Source organism: Cebidichthys violaceus, unplaced genomic scaffold, assembly GCF_023349555.1.
Source record: "Cebidichthys violaceus isolate CVI_PGR_0920_01 unplaced genomic scaffold, fCebVio1.0.p SCAF_8, whole genome shotgun sequence".
NCBI lineage: Eukaryota > Metazoa > Chordata > Actinopteri > Perciformes > Stichaeidae > Cebidichthys > Cebidichthys violaceus.
This window is the reverse complement of record NW_027176964.1, coordinates 5590456-5609487: the sequence shown is the minus strand read 5'-3', so window position 1 is coordinate 5609487 and position 19032 is coordinate 5590456. Positions and strand designations below refer to the sequence as shown.

Genomic DNA, 19032 nt, shown 5'->3' with positions numbered 1-19032 from the left:
CTCTCCGGCCATCTCCTTTCCAGACTACACCGATAAATGAATGAATTGATTAATTAACTGATTAATTTACCATTATTAGCAATGTAATTATTTTTTCTTTATTTTTCCTTATTATACCTGCACATTCCTTCGGTTACAGCTACCCATATGTGACAATTACACAACACTCTTTCATGTGTGCACACAACATGTCGGAGGGTTACAGCAGGCGGCGCTAGAAATAAAGAACCACTGGTATCTACTGTTCTTTAGGTGAGCTGACATCGACAGAACTTTTTGGTGTGCTCGAATGGACAGCGACAATGGACAGTTTTTGTTTGCATTTGTTTGTCTTTTATTGAAAATCTAATTTTAATTGTAGAATTGTCAATGAAAAAGCAGGGTACTATATGACACCCTCCCTGCGGAAACAAATTTAGGTTTAAATTTCAAATGATTAAATACAAATTTGATCGAGTTTGTAGTATCACACTGACAAAAATACAAAATAAAACAAATAAATGTGATAAATTGCTTCAGAACAATAGAAGACTTTTACCTCGCCCAGCTGCAACATTAAAATACTGGTTGAATAATTTATTACTGATAACATTTAATTATGTGACAAATATAACAGTGATTGGGGCAATTCTGCCTTCGTGACTGGCACTTTCGGCGACAACATTTGTCTGCTCTTACGAACGCAACATTTTGAATGAAGGACTTCCACTAGCCATTTCCTTTTTCCACTGCTGACCGGCAGAAATGTAAAAAAGCACCAACAAAACTAACAGGACTTGTTACTGACCTCTACTGGTTGGGTCACATAGTGCTTCGCATGTGGATTTCCACAGCAGCAGTTTGTCAAATAAGCTTTTATTGTTTCAAAGGTATAAAACACAAACAGTGGTTTGATACCCACACCCCCACCCACACACACGGATTAAAGACAAAATATCTGATACAGTACTTAAAGCCAGGCACATTTATATAAAAAAAAAAAAAAAAAAAAAAAAAATATCATGCAAAAAGTGCATCAGTAGCCATGTAGCTGCTCAGTCACACATACAGTAAACCCAGTGCATTCAGAGTAGTGTGTGTTAAAAATACAACAATGGGCAATATAATTTAGCTTAAGAAGTACAAATATTACTCTGTATGATCACATTAACAAACTAATTCAATCATGTTATAAATAAACAATTTCCTTACAATATGTCAGCTTATAAATGACAAGATAACTTGGCAACAATAATATCGTCAACCTGTTGGTAAGAGAACAGGACTGAGAAAAAATAAAAATAACATTCAAACTCATGTTGAGCTACTGGATGTCTTGATATGCCCCAACGCCAAACCATCCGGCATGCTCCACATGTTGTAGTGCTAAAACCGCCATGAAGTGTCTTTATACTTTCAGCCCTTTTACGCACAAAAATACAATTACAAAACACACGCATACTGGCCATCAGTTAACAGAGTTGCATATATTTTCCACCACTCTGTTGAACTCCTCTGGTTGATCAGCATACACGTGGTGAGAGGCGTCGTCTATCAGCTGCACAGTGGGATTGATAAGAAAATGAAAAAAAGACAAGTCAGCAATGACGCACAACCACGTGAAGAAGACTAGTCACCGCCTCGCGGTTGTATGCCTCTGCCAACCGACGTTATGTTGCGGTTTACATCCATGACTGTCAAAAAAAAAAATTCTTCACTTCATTATGTCCCATTAGATAATTGTGTGAACGTGTCATAATTAGCATGTGAATTCTTGAGTTACGGAACAAAGGCGTGTTTTGTGAGATCACAGTGACCTCTGACCACCAAAATCGGTTCATCCTCGAGCCCTTGCCTCGAGGAGTTTCTGAGATATCAACCCAAAAGCAACAAACATGACTTGAATTATGATGATGGCCAACCCAAAGCTGAACTGCACATTTTGGACTCCTAGCCCTTATGACTCTCCTCTGTGATTCTACTCACGATGACTCGGGTGAGGGCCTGGTTCCTAATCTGGACCACGCTGTCCCCGGACGAGCTGTCCACCCAGGATCGAGCTCCGTACAGCATGGTGAGGGGCATGGAGAGGGGCAGCTGGTGAACCCGCTGCAGCATGGGCCTCTTGGCCCAGCCCAGAGACTCTGTCATGGCCCGGAAACCCACCTCGCCACTGGGGAGGAGGAGTGGAAACGGACAAGGCGGCAGGACAGTGGTCAGCTTTTTGTAGGCATCAAAAATGCGATGAAGCATTGGTTGTTCTCGCTTACCTCGGGGTTTGTGCATTACAGTGGTAGATGTACTGCGTCATAGTGTCATCCTCAAACAGATCTTCGAATTTCCGTTTGAAATCGGGACGGAATTTGTTCACCAAGCCCGGACCTGAATCAATGACACACCGTAAGATGAGCAGAAAGTGTGTTGCCGTGGCACAGCGCTATAATAGATGAACAACGTGGTCTCACCCCATGGCCCCGCTGCTCTGATGACGGCCAGTGGGTTGAAGAGGGAAACCACGGCAGCGATAGCCTTCACCCAGCGTGGCAGGGGCGGCCGCTTCACCACCTCCGTCCCCTGATCTTGACCCTCCTGGGTCTGTGTCTGGAGTCGCTCAGGGAAACCCCATGGATCCACCAGGATGAGATGTGACACTCTACAAGAGGAAAGCAGCATACATTGTAATTTCCTTCATTTTTTGATTAACTGGCATGCATTTGTCATCAGTTTATGTGCAACACACGGTGGTGTCTTTTTGAATACTACCACTAGGAGGCTCTAAAATCAAGATTTTTTTCTAATCTACATAAATTAGCTTTCTTGCTGAGAATAAAGGCCTTTGCACATCAAGTCCTGACAATTTTTCTAAAATTGTCTCACATTGCGTTTACACACAAATTCCAAAAAACTTGCCCATCATTAGAAGTTTTAGGAATTTTCGAAACAGGTTAAATTTTCTGCGTCCGTCAAAAGCTTTAAGAGAGTTGTTTGACCACTCAGAACCACCGTACATTCAAACGTCTGACTCACTTCATCTCCCAGCACAAAGCACTTGCTAATGTCATACATTCATTTGCCCAGTTTGGGACTAGCCCTATCCATCTTTTTTCACAGCAAATCGAATAATAAAACAAAATCAGACTCAGTGTGCAAGGTTTCTGTGCTTAAAGTACTTTTATCGGATGACACATTTTTAAAAAAATCCTGCGAAAAATAAGGATTTATTGTGCAGCCAGGTTATCTTGGTTTAGCAAAAAGAACGGAAACGGAGGGAAAAGCTAGCCTGGCTCAGTCCAAATGTTTAATCCGTACAAAAGCCAAAGTATAAAAGTTCCAAGTTGTGGTTTTATGGTGTGAACTATTTTGTGGCGAGGCGCAGTCACTTCGTGGAGGCGGTTGTCACCGTGAGGTTGCCAGGCAACCAGAGGAGACTCCTAGACGTGACAGCACCTGGCCTAGAAATAAAAAATAAAAACGTTGAACTTTAAAATCAAGAAAACTGAATTTTAGACACGAGATAGAAATATTCAACATGACATTTAATGTTCACTGTTGCAATACGATCTCTGGCTTCACTAATGTCCTTCCATTGATCATGACTTCCTGAAGTCTTTAATTCTCAAACAACAACAAAACACCAAATCACTGCCAGCTGCGAGTAACCCGTTCTGCAGCTGCTCCTCATTATCTGATGTTTGAGACGGCATCACATTAGTATCATTACCTAGAAGGGTACTGGATGGCGTAGGAGGTAGCCAGGTACCCCCCGAGACTGTGTCCCAGCAGAATCATTTTCTCCAAGCCTAAGGACTGTCTCCACAGCTCAATGGAGGCGACAAACTGCTCCTCTGCCTTGGCAGCGTCTGAGGGGAAGGGAGGCCTGGAGCTCCTGCCGAAGCCTAGGAGGTCAAAGGCGTAAAGAGGGCGCGACCGACTCAGCGCGTCCATGTTCCTGATCCACAGGCCGACCCCTCCGCCAAAGCCGTGGACCATCACCAGGGGAGTCTTCGGGGCTAAGGACATAGTTACAGTATGTCATGGGTCATATAATGCATACATTAGCACTGTGGAAGTACAGCGGTCTCCTCCCGCTAAACAAACAGACTGAGAGGAGGGAGGTACCCTGTTCTGCAGGCTTGCGCGCCGCCTTCTTGCTGAGAGTCAGAGTCCATATTCGATCCTGGTTTGGCAGAGTCACAAACCGAGCCCATAGGTCATTCTGAATACCTGTTGTGACCAAACAGAGGAGTAAAGATCAGCATACCCTCTGATAGGTTTGTTGTATAGCTGGTGACATAATGGTGTCGTATTACACTTACAAAAGGCTCATGGGTATTTTATAAAGAGTTAGCAGGCTTTTAAATATCATTACAAGTGATTAGCAACATTTATATCGCTTTTAATAATCTGCAGGCATACGTCATCAACAGTCTTACAAGCAAGGATCTTGGACTCCGTGGTCTTTAAGAGGGACATTGAGGTTGGACGCCAGGAAGGCCACCAGTTCCAAATTGAACTTGACCTAACAAGAGAGGCAAAAAAAAACAAAGAATGAGGAGGTGATTGATAAAATAGTAACCATTCAAAGCATGAGTATACAAAACAAACGCTTCCAAAGTCAGTGCTGTGGTGAATTAATCTTATTAATTAATTAATTAATTAATTAATTAATCTTATTAATTCACCTGTGAGAAATAAACGTGATGAGAAAACTCTCAAATGTCTTTAAGTATATTATTGATCGGACACTTAGAATATATTCAGCTGAATGGTCAGAGCTCTTTCTCCACGGATGGTTCGGAGGTCTAACAACAAGTCAAACAGGCTACTCTGTTTGCCTGCATGCACACACAATGTTCTGAGTTAATCGATACAAGTTACATCTAAAAAGAACACACAGATAAATTGGCAACAAGTGCCATCAATGTTTGCATAGGCCAGTCTCTCATTTCTACCTCCACTACCCACAGGTACACCACCACCAGGCCGTCTACCTGTTATGCAATCGACGTGCGATTGAAAAAAAATGCTGAGTCATCCAACTGGCTCACCATAGCGTGTCACTCACAGCTGCGCTTAACACTTTAAAAAGACCAGTTAAACAGGAGGGGCAGATCAAGACAATCCCATTTAATCACCGCTGTGGAGTCTCGGTTACTAATAACAACCCTTAATTCATCAAATGTTCTATGAATATATATAACACACCAAATTAGCATAACAACGTGTGTATTTATCGCCAAATTAATGTTCTGCTAACGTTACAATGACACAGCACTTCAGTAACGTATTGTACAGCACAGTCCTTAAACAAGCGACAGAATACACACATTCAGCTTTTTAAAGTTTAGCTAGCTTGTGATGTAATCAGACTAGCGGTGAGTTGGAGGAGGTCGTCTGTTTACCTAAACAGTGACCTGATAAACGTGACTTACTCTGTTTCACACTCGTTCTGCATCCGATCGGTGGTTGCTGTAGCGGGGTCCATTGGTTGACATATTCTGGTGACTACATTCACAGAAATTAAATTAGGAGGTTGACAACACACGCACCTTTATATCTCCTTTGAAATTACACAAACTCGTTCATTCCTGGGTCAGCTGAGCAAGCACAGAGATGGTCCGTTGCGAAGATGAGTCAATGGTGCGAAAAAGTGGTACGGAAAGTCTGACGGGTGTCTGTTTATGTGGATTCATAATTGGTGGAATTCAAAACTGCTAAAGCTAAACCTGGAATTCACAAATCAGGCACTGGGGGCTTCTGCGTCCCAAGAAAACCGAGAATGCAGTCGACACAGCCGTACCTCGAAATACTGGCAGAGTGAGCCGTCTTACTACTATTTACCACTCTGTGCTCTACGGTGGGCGGCGCCAAGTCTCCTTTCTTCAGCAACGGGCCTTTGCTCTTTTCTCCGAGTGACTCGGAACCTATGCTCGCTATCGCGCTCGGAATATATTCTTTGGAACACCAAGGCCGCTTCCGGTTGACGAGGACACGTCACTTTTTCGATTAAGGAAGGGGACCTGTGCAAAACTCGCTCATTGAACCCATTTGTAGAACTTAGACGACAACAACCATGTCGAACTCGGTGATATCGGTGATTTCTCGATTTCTAGAGGAGTACACCACCACGACGCCCAACAAGCTGAAAGTGGTGGACGCATATTTGTTGTACATCTTGTTGACAGGAGCGCTGCAGTTCCTCTACTGTCTGCTCGTCGGCACCTTCCCCTTCAATAGCTTTCTGTCGGGTTTCATCTCGTGTGTTGGCGCTTTCATTCTCGGAGGTAAATACTTATTCGGTTAAATATCGTTATGTGTTGCCGATGAATTGCACAATGCGTCAGTTTGGACGGATTCGGTCACTGGACTTCTGGCCCATTAGTAGTGAACGTATGTGCAGACGCAAGTTAGCTAACCATGCTAAAACCACACGGCTTCAAGTGAAATTGTATAGTAAAATAAATACGGACACTGAGTGTGGCAATATTCTTCTACACTATTAGAATAAAGAAGCACATTGAATTGTTACTTAAACTCCTATCTTAAAGTAACCTTCTTACGTTTGTACATAGGCGGTCAACTTGCTAGTTTTAGTTTGTGGTTGTATTTATTTTTTTTTACGTTAGAATTAGTTTTTCTTCCCTCCACAGTTAAATAGAAATACCTTAGTATCATACCTTTTATGAAGCAATACAATTCAACAGCGTCACAGACGACAGACTCCAGAACTAGCATAGTGCTGATTCAATACAGCAGTGTCAATGAATCCACGTAATAACTAATGAAGGCAGGACTGTTGCATTAGAGTGCATTAGTTCGAACTGAATAACAGAATCAATTGAGGGAAGTGAAAACCCTGTTAGTGGCTCTCATTGACATAACTAGACGACTTGGGAACTTTTCTATGAATCATAAACTAGATGAGATTTATTAATTGGGTTCATATGATGATCATAATGTTAACTGCATTGATCTGCATGATTACTCTATTTAATTGTTTGGCTATAAAATATCAAAAGATGAAGAGAAAGCAATTGAATCCCAATGATATCCAGTTTATTCTGTTAGAAAAAGGAGAAATAAAGCAGCTCCTCACATTGTTTTCAGTGCAGTAAGTGTTAGTAATAGCTCTAAGGTGTAGTAATACTAAATCCACTGTCTTTATTTTTTCGTAGTGTGTCTTCGTATCCAGATCAACCCACAGAACAAAGGAGACTTCCTGTCCATCTCCCCAGAGAGAGCCTTTGCTGACTTCCTATTCGCTCACACCGTCCTGCATCTGGTTGTGATGAACTTCATTGGTTGAAACAGACATGCGTCTGACTCAGTGTCCTCCCTCTCAGGTGTATATTTCACACGTGCATTTCTCATTTTAGGAGTTTTTAAAGTTTTTATTTATGTATTGATGTTTGAACACATCCAGTCATCGGATCAGATTCTGCAGTTTCTTTCCAGCTGTGTGCAAAGTATGATTTGTGCAGCTGTTGGTTTAGACTATTTTCTTGTTTGAGTGATTTCTCTCATATCAAGTTGCAACGAGCACTTTTTGGAGCCTTGATGGAGCCCACTAACCAATTAGGCCTGAACGTTCTTTAGTTCTGACGCGGTGGATTCAGATTTTTGAAATTGTCGAAACCAAACTGGTCAAGGTCATGAACACCAAATAGTTAGAAGAACAAAACTGCCGGTATTCTTTTGAATAAGAGGAAGTCTCTCTGGATCGTGATGTGTGTGAGATATGCGTAAGTGTTCATAGTGTGGTCTCTCATGATGGGCAATAAATGGTAGAATTTATCCAGTCAAAGGAATTTTGTGTGGGCTTATACACCTTATATTGGTTAATGCTTGTAAAACAAGTCTAACTTCTCTGCAGGGATCCACATGATGCTTTTGCTTTGCTACAAAACAGAGTTATTTAATTTTTAGACTTGCAAAGGGCATACTGCATTCTCTTGTTTCTCATTTGCTTTTAAATAACTGCTCCCATAACCTAACCACCTCTTGTTTCTTCTATTTTTTTCCATAGATCACGACAGAGAACTTATCAAAACTCCCCTTCAGGACATGACGCTACATCTGCTATTGTGCCAGAGTGACATCCCACCATCAACACTGAATTAACTGCTTGTCACACAAGATGCAGTACAATTTTCTTGCAGATATGGATTGATTTCTTGTATTCTTTTTTTTTTTTTTTTTTTTTTTTTTTTTAACATTCAAATTTGTAAAGCATTCCCTTTTGCACTGAGAAGAAATAAAAACAACTCAAATGGTTACCTTGAGAATAATGAAGCAGTTTTTGAAAGAAACGTTTTCTGTTTTCAACAATAGATTTGTTTTAAACAACCCAAACCTTTTGAGTGATGACAGGTGTTTTTCAGTAAAAACATTTGTAAAATATGTGATTCTATTAATTCATTACATGAAATATCAGGCAGTATACCCCCTTAACCCCTCTTTATGAGGGTGATGGCTATATAGTCATATTACAGCCTTAAAAATATGACTTCTTACATCAGGATTTGGGGGAGCTACATTTGGAGTTAGCTACAGAAAATTGCTGCGAAAGGATTCCATCCCTTTTTAGAAAGGCACCACACAGATTGCAACCTTTTCTCCCCCAGTATATTCCTAAAGCCAATGAGAGTGAGTGTGTGTGCAGCAGAGGCCTTCTGCCCATCATGCTAAGAGAGGGGGAGAGGAAGAACATTGCACCCCAGAGCAATGAGAGGCTTTACTTCTATTACCTGCTCTGGAACATCTGATGGAAACGCATTCCAGCTCAGTTGATTGTGACTGTGCAGAGCCACTTAACATTTGTCACAGACCGCACTGACCTGAGGGGTTCATTTTAACTAGTTTGGTCTTTGGGTGTGGGCTGTGCGGGCCAGTTTGAATTGCATATGAAACTGCCTCACATACACAGATGAAAAACAGACTGAATCGAGTTGGCGTCCCATGCTTCTTCTGTAAAGGTCATCGACATCTCTTCCCATGCTGATTTAATAGCAGACGAGAAAGGTACCCACCTCTACATATTAAAGGGATAACGTTAGCACCGGCCCTTTTAAAAATGGGTTAGCATTAAGTAGTGAGAGAGGTGATTCTTGGATATATCTGACGTGGAAGAATTTAAATGAGTTGAGGATACCACATTTCAAAGTTTTTAAAGGAGAGGAATGAGCCTTCTGCGAAAAAGGTCCTGGTTTCCCATCTTTTAACCTTTAAGCCACTCATTAAATGTCTTGTATTAAATGTCTTGTTCTGCATTTAGACTAGGTAAAAGTAACTGGAGGCTACTTTCTGTCAGTGGTGGAAGATATATTCTGGTCATTTACTCAAGTAAAAGTAGCAAAACCACTCCAATAAACTCCATTACAAGTAAAAGTCAAAATAATACTTCAGTAATATCAGCAACATTTACTTAAAGATTAGAAGTACAATTACTCGGGCAACATGACCCATGTCACAGTTATATTGTTATATATTAAATGTACAATGATACTGGTTCATTTACATGTAAGCCACATGTTAGTGTCCTGATTGCTCGAGGTAGAGCAGACTCTAGCTATCTTACACTCTGTTTGGTATAAAATGCATCTCATGTGATATGGTCATTATAGATTTTTTGAATACCCGCAAAGTAACTGAAGCTGTCAAGTACATGTAAAAAGTACAACATATTCCTCTGAAATGTAGAGTGGGCGTATAAAGTGCAACAAAATGAAAGTAGTACTTGAGTAAATGTACTACTCACCACTGCTTACTGTACTTTGTGTACAACAGAATTAGATCACAATTCAAATGTCTTGCTGAAAGTAGACAATATTTTAAGGGTGTAATTGATACCGTGGACTTGGACTGTGATATTGTCTTTTTGACTAAACTGCTTCCTCTTCCACTGGAAGGAATACATCTCATTAGCTAATCTCAATTTCGAGCAATGGCCCGTTTGGGACCAAGTACTAGTATTACATTGAAACCGCTAAGCAATGTATATTAACCTCATTAATAAAGACAAACACTAGGAAGCATCATGGCACCATTTTGCTTCAGCCATACATACGTAAGGTTTGTTTACATTACCTAACATGAAGGGATGATGGAAGAAAGACTGATAGAAGACCTTTTCCCCCTCACATCATAACCAGGTTGACATGCTCTGTGAAGGAGTTGTGACCATCTAGCAAATCGTGTTTAGTTTGATGCAACATTTTACCAAAATCAATCTCTTGTAACAGATCTGTAAACCAGCCTTTCACAAAGCCGATACTGAGATATGGCAGTGAGCTTGAAAGGCTGTGAATAATTTGTTTTGGGAAAGTTTCGATTCTCAAATCTGCCAGGGCTGTGGCAGGAACGTGTTCAGTTTCAATTCTGGGTTCTGCCTACATTTTTTCCAGGAAATGGATGACCATAAAAGGCCTTGTTGCAGCCAAAGCAAAAAGGGACTTTGGGGACATCCTTGACACCCTTCACAGAGGAGCAAATTGAGAGCCTTGGAATAATTGTTTGCTAATTCAGTGGCTGACGGGGGGGGGGGGGGGGGGGGGGGGGGGGGGGGGGGGGTAGGAGCTTAATCCGACAAATGAGGACTGGACCAAATCCAAAGATTTCAGGCATCAAAATCAAATTATTTCTTTGTAGCCTGCCAAATGAATCCTCTGCATGCATGGTGGGAAGGCGCTCGGTGTTTGGTTGCTTGGGAGGATAGGATATTAAAAAAAGATGGCTAACACTGTGACTGAAATGATAAAAGCAGGAGATATAAGAGGAAAAACGAACATGTTTAAACTGTAGTTAAAAAGAATAGTTCCACATTCGAAAATAAGCTTTTGTTGCTCAGAGTTAGGTGAGAAGATTGATACCACACTTCTCCTCTAACTCTCAGCACAAAAGCTAATGAGTATATTGCCCAAATTGAAAATATTCCCTTGTGGTCTTGATTTCTTGTATATTGTGGGAATCTGGAGTCCAGACTGGAGTGTCGAAGAAAACAAAAGATGTCAGCAAATGGGTCACTACATAGAAATTGTTTTATGGATTTTCACACGTTGCCTTTTAAAATGTTGTGTGAGCGGAAAAAAAATAAATACTTTTTAGATCACAAAAAGAGATCAGACTCATTTACAAGCCATAGACAAATTGTAGTATTTTACAAAAGTGCCAAAGCATTCCTAAGTATTAAAATCGAATTGGCACCTACATGGTTAATATCTGGAACATCTGGATCCAACTTGTGGTCACATGACCAAGGGTTAGTGGGATTGCGGAACCTGGAGTCTGTGTTTAGACAAGGGAGAGAGTTCCTCAAACTGACGGCGAAACATGCTGCAACCCTTTATACTCGCCCTCAGCCTGTTACCATGGATCCCAGGTAATAACTGAGAGCATATGCTTATTAGAGTTGTACAATACGCCTTTGTAGCCTTTTGTATGCAGATAATTGATGAAAAAACAGAGTTCTTAGAATGATTAATGTCTATGATGCAGCCCCCTCACTTTAACAGTGCGCTTTTGGCAAATTCTTACGCTTCAGATCTCTTTACTATTTTATCACTTCTCTGTATTAATCATTTGTTAAAGGCCAGAATAGTAAAGTTGTTACTGTTATTTTTCTGCAGGAGTCGGAGAAGGCTTTTATGTTGCTGTTGTTGTTTTTTTAATCTTCCAAGCTTCTGTGCTGCTTGCCCATGGCAACATTATGTTTGATGTTTATTTTGCCAAGTCTCCAAAAGCCTGTTATATTTGTCCCCCCAAAATCTCTATTTTGGAGGAATAATCCAATTTTGAAATAGAGGGTAGTTAAAGTGGGAATAGAGTTTTGTAACAAAGGAAACCGAAACCATAAATGTGGTACGAGCATTGCTCAAGGCCACTTTCTCCGCTACTCAATCCTGGATAAGCAATGTCCACTGTGAGTCTGTTTTGACTGCAGCATGGCTGAGAGTCTGAGCTCAAGTCGGTTCTCAACACTCAATCATCTCCACTTTCCATCAGCCTTCCTCTGCAGGGTAACCACCGAGGGAGAGCTCACAGTCATGGAGGGTCAGTCCCTCATAGTCCCGTGTCATTATGACCCTCAGTATGCTGGTTATGTGAAGTACTGGTGCCGGGGGAAGATGAGGGAGTTCTGCTCCAGTTTAGCTCGAACAGATCCAGCCAATTCAGCCGCGGAGAAAGTGAGCATCTTCGACGACCCCGTCCAGCAGGTGTTCACTGTGTCCATGAGCGACCTGAAGGAGGGGGACTCCGGCTGGTACATGTGTGGCGTGGAGATAGGCAATGTGTGGACCCGGGACGTTGTTGCTTCCACGTACATCAAGGTCATTCATGGTGAGTAATGGAGTGATTTTGAACTGATGAGCGTTTAATGATCGCCGTTGAAAAGGATATTCGACTGCATTTCGAATGCTTTTATAGCAAATGAATGAAATAAAAAAGGGACAGTGTGTTTGATTTGGTGGCGTCTAGTGGTGTTGTTGTAAATTGCCACCAACTGAACACCCCTCCGCTCACTCCTCCCTTTCCAAGACTCTGGTTAAGTGAGGTGCTGAGTGCAAAAAACAACGTAGCAATACCGTTCGCCTCGCTCATCCATACTAACAACACTACTTCATGAGCAATGCAAGTCAGACAAAGGTACAACAGTTTTGCCCTCTGTGACTCACTTTACCGCACTTTTACAATCATGTTGAGGAACTACGGTGGCCTTCAGGTAACATAAAAATGTTAAAGGTTCTCGCCAGAGCCAGTGTTTGGTTTGTCCATTCTGGGCTACTGTAGAAACGTGGCGGACACTGTGAAAAGGACCTGCTCCCTATGTAAATATGAAGGACTTACAAGGATCCTTAGCTTCAGGCGATTATACACTAATGAAAACGTAAAAATGCTACACATTGACCCTTTAAGTTTGCATCCCTTTCCTTCAGGTATGTCAGTGGTGAACAGCCGACTGAGTGGGGAAGAAGGTAGTAGTGTCACAGTTGAATGCCACTACAGTGAGAGATACAGGTATTTTATTGCAGAATTCAACATATTACGATTGTCAGTTGTTGTTGTTGTTTTGCCATCAGACAATGTAGAACCCAAACTTTTAAAAACTAAATTTTTAAAGCATCAGCAAACCTGAAAAAATTTGTTGAAAATCTTCAATTCAAGCCAAACTGTGATGGACAGTGAGCCTTCACTGACTCCCCTGTGATTGCTTGCCAACAGAGACAGCGAGAAGAAGTGGTGTCGGAGTGGAGACTGGAGCTCCTGTCTGCTGACTGGTTCTGAGGAGAGCTATGAAGACACTTCAGTGGCCATCAGCGATGACAGAACTGGGGCTTTCACTATAACCTTAAAGAAGCTGCAGATGAGAGATAGTGGCTGGTACTGGTGCTCTGCGGGAGAGCACCAGATGCTTGTTCATGTGCTGGTCACACCAAGACCCACGACTAGTAGGTTGACAAAGAACCCTTACAATGAAAAAAATATGTTTTAACAAATCTTGAATTCAACGTGAATCTAGACATCTAGACAATCCGAGCCATTCCTAATTGATCCATTGTTGAAGTTTCAAGATTTTTATTTAACACAGTATTAATTGATTTGTTTTTGGGGCTGCAGAACAAGCAGACATATTTACTGTACATATTATCACCTTACAAAGTTATAATGCCCCCCAGAAAATTGATAAGGGCCAACTTATCATTAGCATTGTGTTAAAATTGTGTTTCTGGCCCCTCTGTGAATACAAGTCCAATAGTCACTCTCCTGTTAGCTTTGTTTTGGTTAGCCACGGCACTATGTTCACCAGCTAGCCATCTTTGTTGTCTGCTGTTTAGTGCTGTTAGATAATTTACAATGGGGTTTATCAGACCTTTTTAGGTGAAAACAGCTGTGGCTGGAAACAAGGTCTATGAGAGCCATGAGAGTGAATCATATGAAGTTAAGTTGCGAGCTGGGAAACCAAAACAAGGACCTTAAAGAAACTGAAATACTCAATAGAGTGCTGCCAGAATGAGTCGTAAAACCCAGAGATGAGTTAGCATTTTTGCATTTCCGCCTCATTTGGAAGTCATCGGGTTTTTTGAATGGGTTTATTTTTGGTTAGATGTCTGTAATAAGGTCTGTAGTTAACAGAAGCTTAAGGGAGTTTAACGTTTCGTTCTACGACATAAAATACGTCAGCAAATACACCACTCTTGAATTTGGAAGCTTTTATGTGAAGGCAGTTGCTAACAAGTGGCTAAATGAGACTACGAAACATCAATGCCGCACACTAGGGCAACTTTAGTTTAGTGAAGTCATGTGATCACGGTGTAGTTTCTTTGTAGCCTAATGTTAGCTTTTTTTCATCTGACAATTGTTTTTACCCTTCAAAAATCATAAAGGTGGTGTCCCTTTGTCAAGATTATCTATCTTAAACCATTATTTTCTGCAATAACCCAGCATCCTATGAAAAAATCTCATTGGCTTTCTGTTGAGGGAACCAGTGCGATTCTAACTTCTCGGTTGGCCTTCAAAAATATGTCATCCCTGCAGCACTCTATTAATTAAGGTGTGGGACACTGCAGAGTTGGGTGATAATTCTCTGTGAGTTTGTCACTAGTAGCTACCACTTTCACATTAAGCATATTTATTTGACTCATTATTGCAGCTTTATATCATCCTAAACCATAAACCTTGCAAAATCAGCCCATTTCTCACAAGCTGTGCTTTCAGTCTGGGAAACCTCTTTTAAAAATCCGTTGAGCTTATCGGGTGAAAACCAGACAAATCGGTGTACTATGGGGAGTTGATTAGATGGTGATCTGACTCACAAATTCAAACTCTTGATTTTTTTATTAAAAGCCATTTAAACCAGGCCTTGTATGTATGAAAAGAGGCCCAATTCTGTTGCTACGTGGCTTCTTCCCCACGTTCGTCACTCTGCAGCAGCTGAATGAGAAGTAGCCAAGAGCGGCTCTACAGATCAATATGTGTTTGTGACAGATGGCGGGGGCTCTTAGGTCTCCAGCTGTACAAAGGTATTGATTATCACGAGTCACTTATTAAGGCATATTGATGTTATGAACTGTGAGGGTGCTGCTACAAACACTCTTTTGCTTAAAATAGTGGATCGTTTTTCAGCTACACTGTGTTTATCTTCAGCTGCAGTGACTGCGACATCCCCACCTACACCGAGTCAGTCTGCTGCATACCTGCCTCCACCCAAACCCATCACGAAGGAGTCCTGGAACAGTCACAGGCAAGAGGAGTGAAGCTCTGCTTTATGCTTGTGCTAACTGCCATTCATGAGAAATCGGTCATCATTTTGGCCGTCATGTAACTATGTAAAAACAGATGCAGCATAGGCCTGAGCTGCTCTTGAAGCTGGACTATGTGTTCAGACCACTGAGTGCTTGTGTCTGTGTTTTAGTCACATCTTGGAGACTTTGTTGGTGTGTGCCTCCATCATGCTCCTCGTGGGCTTGGCCATATGGGGGAGAAAGTTGTGGAAACAACACAGTAAGGCAACTTCTCTTTCTCTGAATATAAAATCTGGGCAGAATCACTAAGCTCAACTATAGGTCTACGAAATATTGCACATGCTGAGTAATATATTTGCATTATCATTTGTGGCTTAAATATCCTCAATATCTATTTCTAGGGCAGGATCCTGTGCTGAGACAAGTAAATATGATAAAAGCAAGGCACAATGTAAGCCCCCGTTAAAAACAAATCTGTCCATTTCCACTATTCCATTTCACACTATTTAAAGATAAACATTATTGTCAAGGATATGCTTTAGAGAGTATTATCGTACTCATTTTTCTTTTCTCTCATTTGTAGGAGTACTCAGGGGATGTAGGTGACCCGCAAAGCGCTGCTGTCGTTTTCCTTAACAGGGATTCCCAGGAGGTACATCTGTACTGAGCTTTGCCAGTGCAGTGTTTATTGTTACTCTTTGTAACTGAATGTAATTTTTGTGTCAGTTCACTGCACCCAGCTCATGCTTTATTTCCACTGATCTTTTGTACATTACATATAGATGGTAAAATGGACTGAAAATGGTAAATGGACTGTAATTGTATAGACTTTTCTAGTCTTCCCACCTCTCAAAGTGCTTTATAAAGGCACATTCAATGAGGTTTTCTGCTTGCTGCATTTCATTATGCAACTGGAGATACTTGTCTTGTAAGAATTTATCAACATATAATCTTGTGGTCTTTTATTTCCTTTTTTTTTTTGTCAGAAGCAGCAATGTAATTACTACTAATGGCACTGAGGTTGTGTATTTTCATATTTTCTGTTGGAATTTGGGCATTGTATCATATTTACAGTTTTCATTCTAACTGATAACTGACTATTTTTATTTTCATAAATACAATACATCAATAAAAACATTTTTGATTGGTTACAATCTAGTGTAGAATTAACCAATGTGGGAAAACACTTATTTTACAGGTCCATTATTGACTGATCATTTTCGATAAAGTTTTGTGTAAAGAAATTAGCAAGTTGGTGCTATTTATAGGGAAAATATAGATAATAGCCCCTTACACACAGGCACTTCAACCATTAACCTATCTAGACTTTAGCCTGAGGAGCTGTATGTGAGAACGCAAATGTCCAAATCAGTTAGACCGGACATTAAACAGACTTAACCCTGCTAGCAAAAAGTCTGCGTAATGTTCCATTGAGCGCATGCGTGAATAGAGTGCATTGTCGACAGAATTCATGGTGAGTGAGAGGGTGTGTTGATGACCTTTCTATGATGCGATTGGCGCAAAGCTGGAAGAGTACAAACATCCAAGGCTGAAGTTGCAGGGTCATTAATGCGAACGAAAACGGCAACGGAAAAATCTAACAGGAGAGACGACGAGATTTGGGGCGCCAAAACTGTCAGAAGAATTCAAGGATCAGTAAGAGACTTGGTTGTGTATGACCAAATTATAAACTGGTTATGTGATTGTGGTGTAATCCAAGCCATGGGGCAGGTGATACAATATCATGAGCGCGGTGACAAGGAGAATAGAAGCAAACCTCTCAGGTGCTTTCTTGACAATTGCCCCTAGACAGCGCCGCGGTAGTAATAAAAATGTATTAGATATGAAGTAATGTATGGTCAGTGGATACAAGGCATTAGCAGGTAATTTAGCCACTATTTGACCGGCAGCCATGGTGCCTGTGCTCAACCAGGTGAGCTACCAGGGCGCCCCCTGCTGGCGTGATTATAAACCAGAGGTTACTTTAACCGAATATTTTCCAACATTGAAAGAATTTTTTTGATCAATGATGGAAAAATCTGAAGGCCGTCCGTCATTTTGACGGACTGGAGCCCTTGGAACGTATCTGTTAGTATGGGTCACCGAGCGGTGCCAGTGAAGCTGCGGCACTTCTGCAGAAGGAGAGCATGATGGGCAATTTTCCCTGTGAGTAAGCAAGTGCTTGCAGGATCGAGAAATCCCACGTTCAGAGAGTCTGGTAAGTCCAGTCTCCAAAACAGAATTAAAATGACCACGAGAGGTAGTCTGTCTGTTGAAAAAATCATTCATCTACTTCATCCGAGTGACGATCGGTGTTGTGTGTCTTATTTTTTCCATATAAACAAACCATCTATAAAGTTGTACGGTATATTAATTAAAGAAAAACAAAAACAGACACACATGCATGCTGCCTCTGTGTGTGCCGCTGATTCAGTCCAAAAGACATTAAAGAAAGATAGATGAAATAATTTCCAAAATCCAAAACATGTCTTAATCCAACAACATATCCTGCGTCAATCCATATTTGTGTCACACCTGTATGTCAAGCTGGGTTTTTGTCCTGTCTCCACGTTTGTTTTGTGACTTCCTGTTTTATTTTGGAAATTAACTCTCCTCTCGTTTCAGGTTCCTTGCCCTTCCTCACGTGTCACCAGTCTGATTGTCTTCCCTGATTCCTGATTGTGTCCACCTGTTCCCCCACTTCCCTCGTGTACTTATAGTCTGCGTCTCCCCTTGTCCTGTGCCAGTGTGTCATGTCCTTTCGTCTTGCACACCCGCCTTATGCGAGTATCAAGTCCAAGTCATAGTTTCGTCGGTTCCGAACCTTGTTATAGAGTCCTTGGTTGGCCTTGTGCCGTTTTTTGCTTCACAGCCTTTTTGTTAGTGACTGATTATTTTCTTGTTTCCTCGGTAAGAGAGATTTTGGTTTTGCTTTTGCCTTTTCGACTATTCAGCTCTTCGAGTTAAATCAGAGCTTTTTTACTTGTAGTTTAATACCTTCCTCGAGAAGAGATTTTTGGTTTGGCTTTTGCCGTTTGACTTTGCAGCTCTTTGAGTTAAATCAGAGCATTTTTAGTTCTACTTTATTATTTTCTTCTTTCCTCGCTAAGAGAGGTTTTTGTTGGCTTCCCGTTATTTAATACTACCCAGCTCTATTAGTTTAGCCAGAGCATTTCCCCGTTCATCCCTCTTCGGAGGAGTTTTTTGTTTCCAGGGATTCCCCTGTGTATTTTTGTTGGAAATAAAAGATTGTCAGCTGAACCTCTACTCTGCGTCCGAGTCCTCCTCAAGAGCTCCCTTCGTGACAATTTGTTGACTTTACGTCCAAAGACAAGATTTTTACTGCAGTCAAAAACTCACAATTGTTGCCGCACACACAAAATTAACTGTGTTCATAGGAATTCTAAACTTAAAAACTTCAATAGAAGCTTTGATAGTAAAAAAAAAAAAAAAGACATTAAGTACGGCCCTAGTGTGTGTACTTGACATTAAGTACAACTACTAGGGCTGTACTTAATGTCATTTGTTTGTTTCACATTTACAGATCCAGGGCTTTTGTATGAACACTTTTTTTTCCATTGCACACACAGATCGAACAGCTGTGAAGAGATATTTGCTGAATTTGACAAAAAGTGTATTGGATTAGAATCACAGATTCCACCTTTAAATACATCTTTAGCCTATATCTTATTGTAACGAAAAAAATAAAATAACGAGTAATAATAGATTGTGACGGAATTTTGACAACACTGTCCGTCAAAATAACGGGCAATGAGAAAGTCTAACGCAACACTGGATTACATTTCTGTATGAT

The 19032-nt window shown here is 41.0% G+C and overlaps 3 protein-coding genes across 3 annotated transcripts; 2 read left to right on the top strand and 1 right to left on the bottom strand.

The window, feature by feature from the left end:
- Positions 1–838: 838 nt before the first annotated feature.
- Positions 839–5596, bottom strand: abhd4 (abhydrolase domain containing 4, N-acyl phospholipase B). The gene is made up of 8 exons (XM_068738011.1): positions 5412–5596; positions 4413–4498; positions 4099–4203; positions 3701–3989; positions 2445–2632; positions 2250–2361; positions 1966–2152; positions 839–1537 (listed from the first exon to the last, which is right to left on the bottom strand). The coding sequence occupies exons 1-8, from the start codon at positions 5462–5464 to the stop codon at positions 1448–1450; spliced, it is 1110 nt and encodes a 369-aa protein (XP_068594112.1). The 5' UTR covers positions 5465–5596; the 3' UTR covers positions 839–1447.
- A 330-nt stretch (positions 5597–5926) lies between these two features.
- On the top strand, positions 5927–8255 carry dad1 (defender against cell death 1). The gene is made up of 3 exons (XM_068738012.1): positions 5927–6263; positions 7155–7322; positions 8006–8255. The coding sequence occupies exons 1-2, from the start codon at positions 6053–6055 to the stop codon at positions 7283–7285; spliced, it is 342 nt and encodes a 113-aa protein (XP_068594113.1). The 5' UTR covers positions 5927–6052; the 3' UTR covers positions 7286–7322; positions 8006–8255.
- Positions 8256–11256: 3001 nt separating this feature from the next.
- pigr (polymeric immunoglobulin receptor) lies at positions 11257–18485 on the top strand. Its single transcript, XM_068738296.1, has 8 exons — positions 11257–11356; positions 11980–12315; positions 12912–12993; positions 13198–13424; positions 15121–15217; positions 15389–15477; positions 15620–15669; positions 15802–18485. The coding sequence occupies exons 1-8, from the start codon at positions 11308–11310 to the stop codon at positions 15883–15885; spliced, it is 1014 nt and encodes a 337-aa protein (XP_068594397.1). The 5' UTR covers positions 11257–11307; the 3' UTR covers positions 15886–18485.
- Positions 18486–19032: the final 547 nt, after the last annotated feature.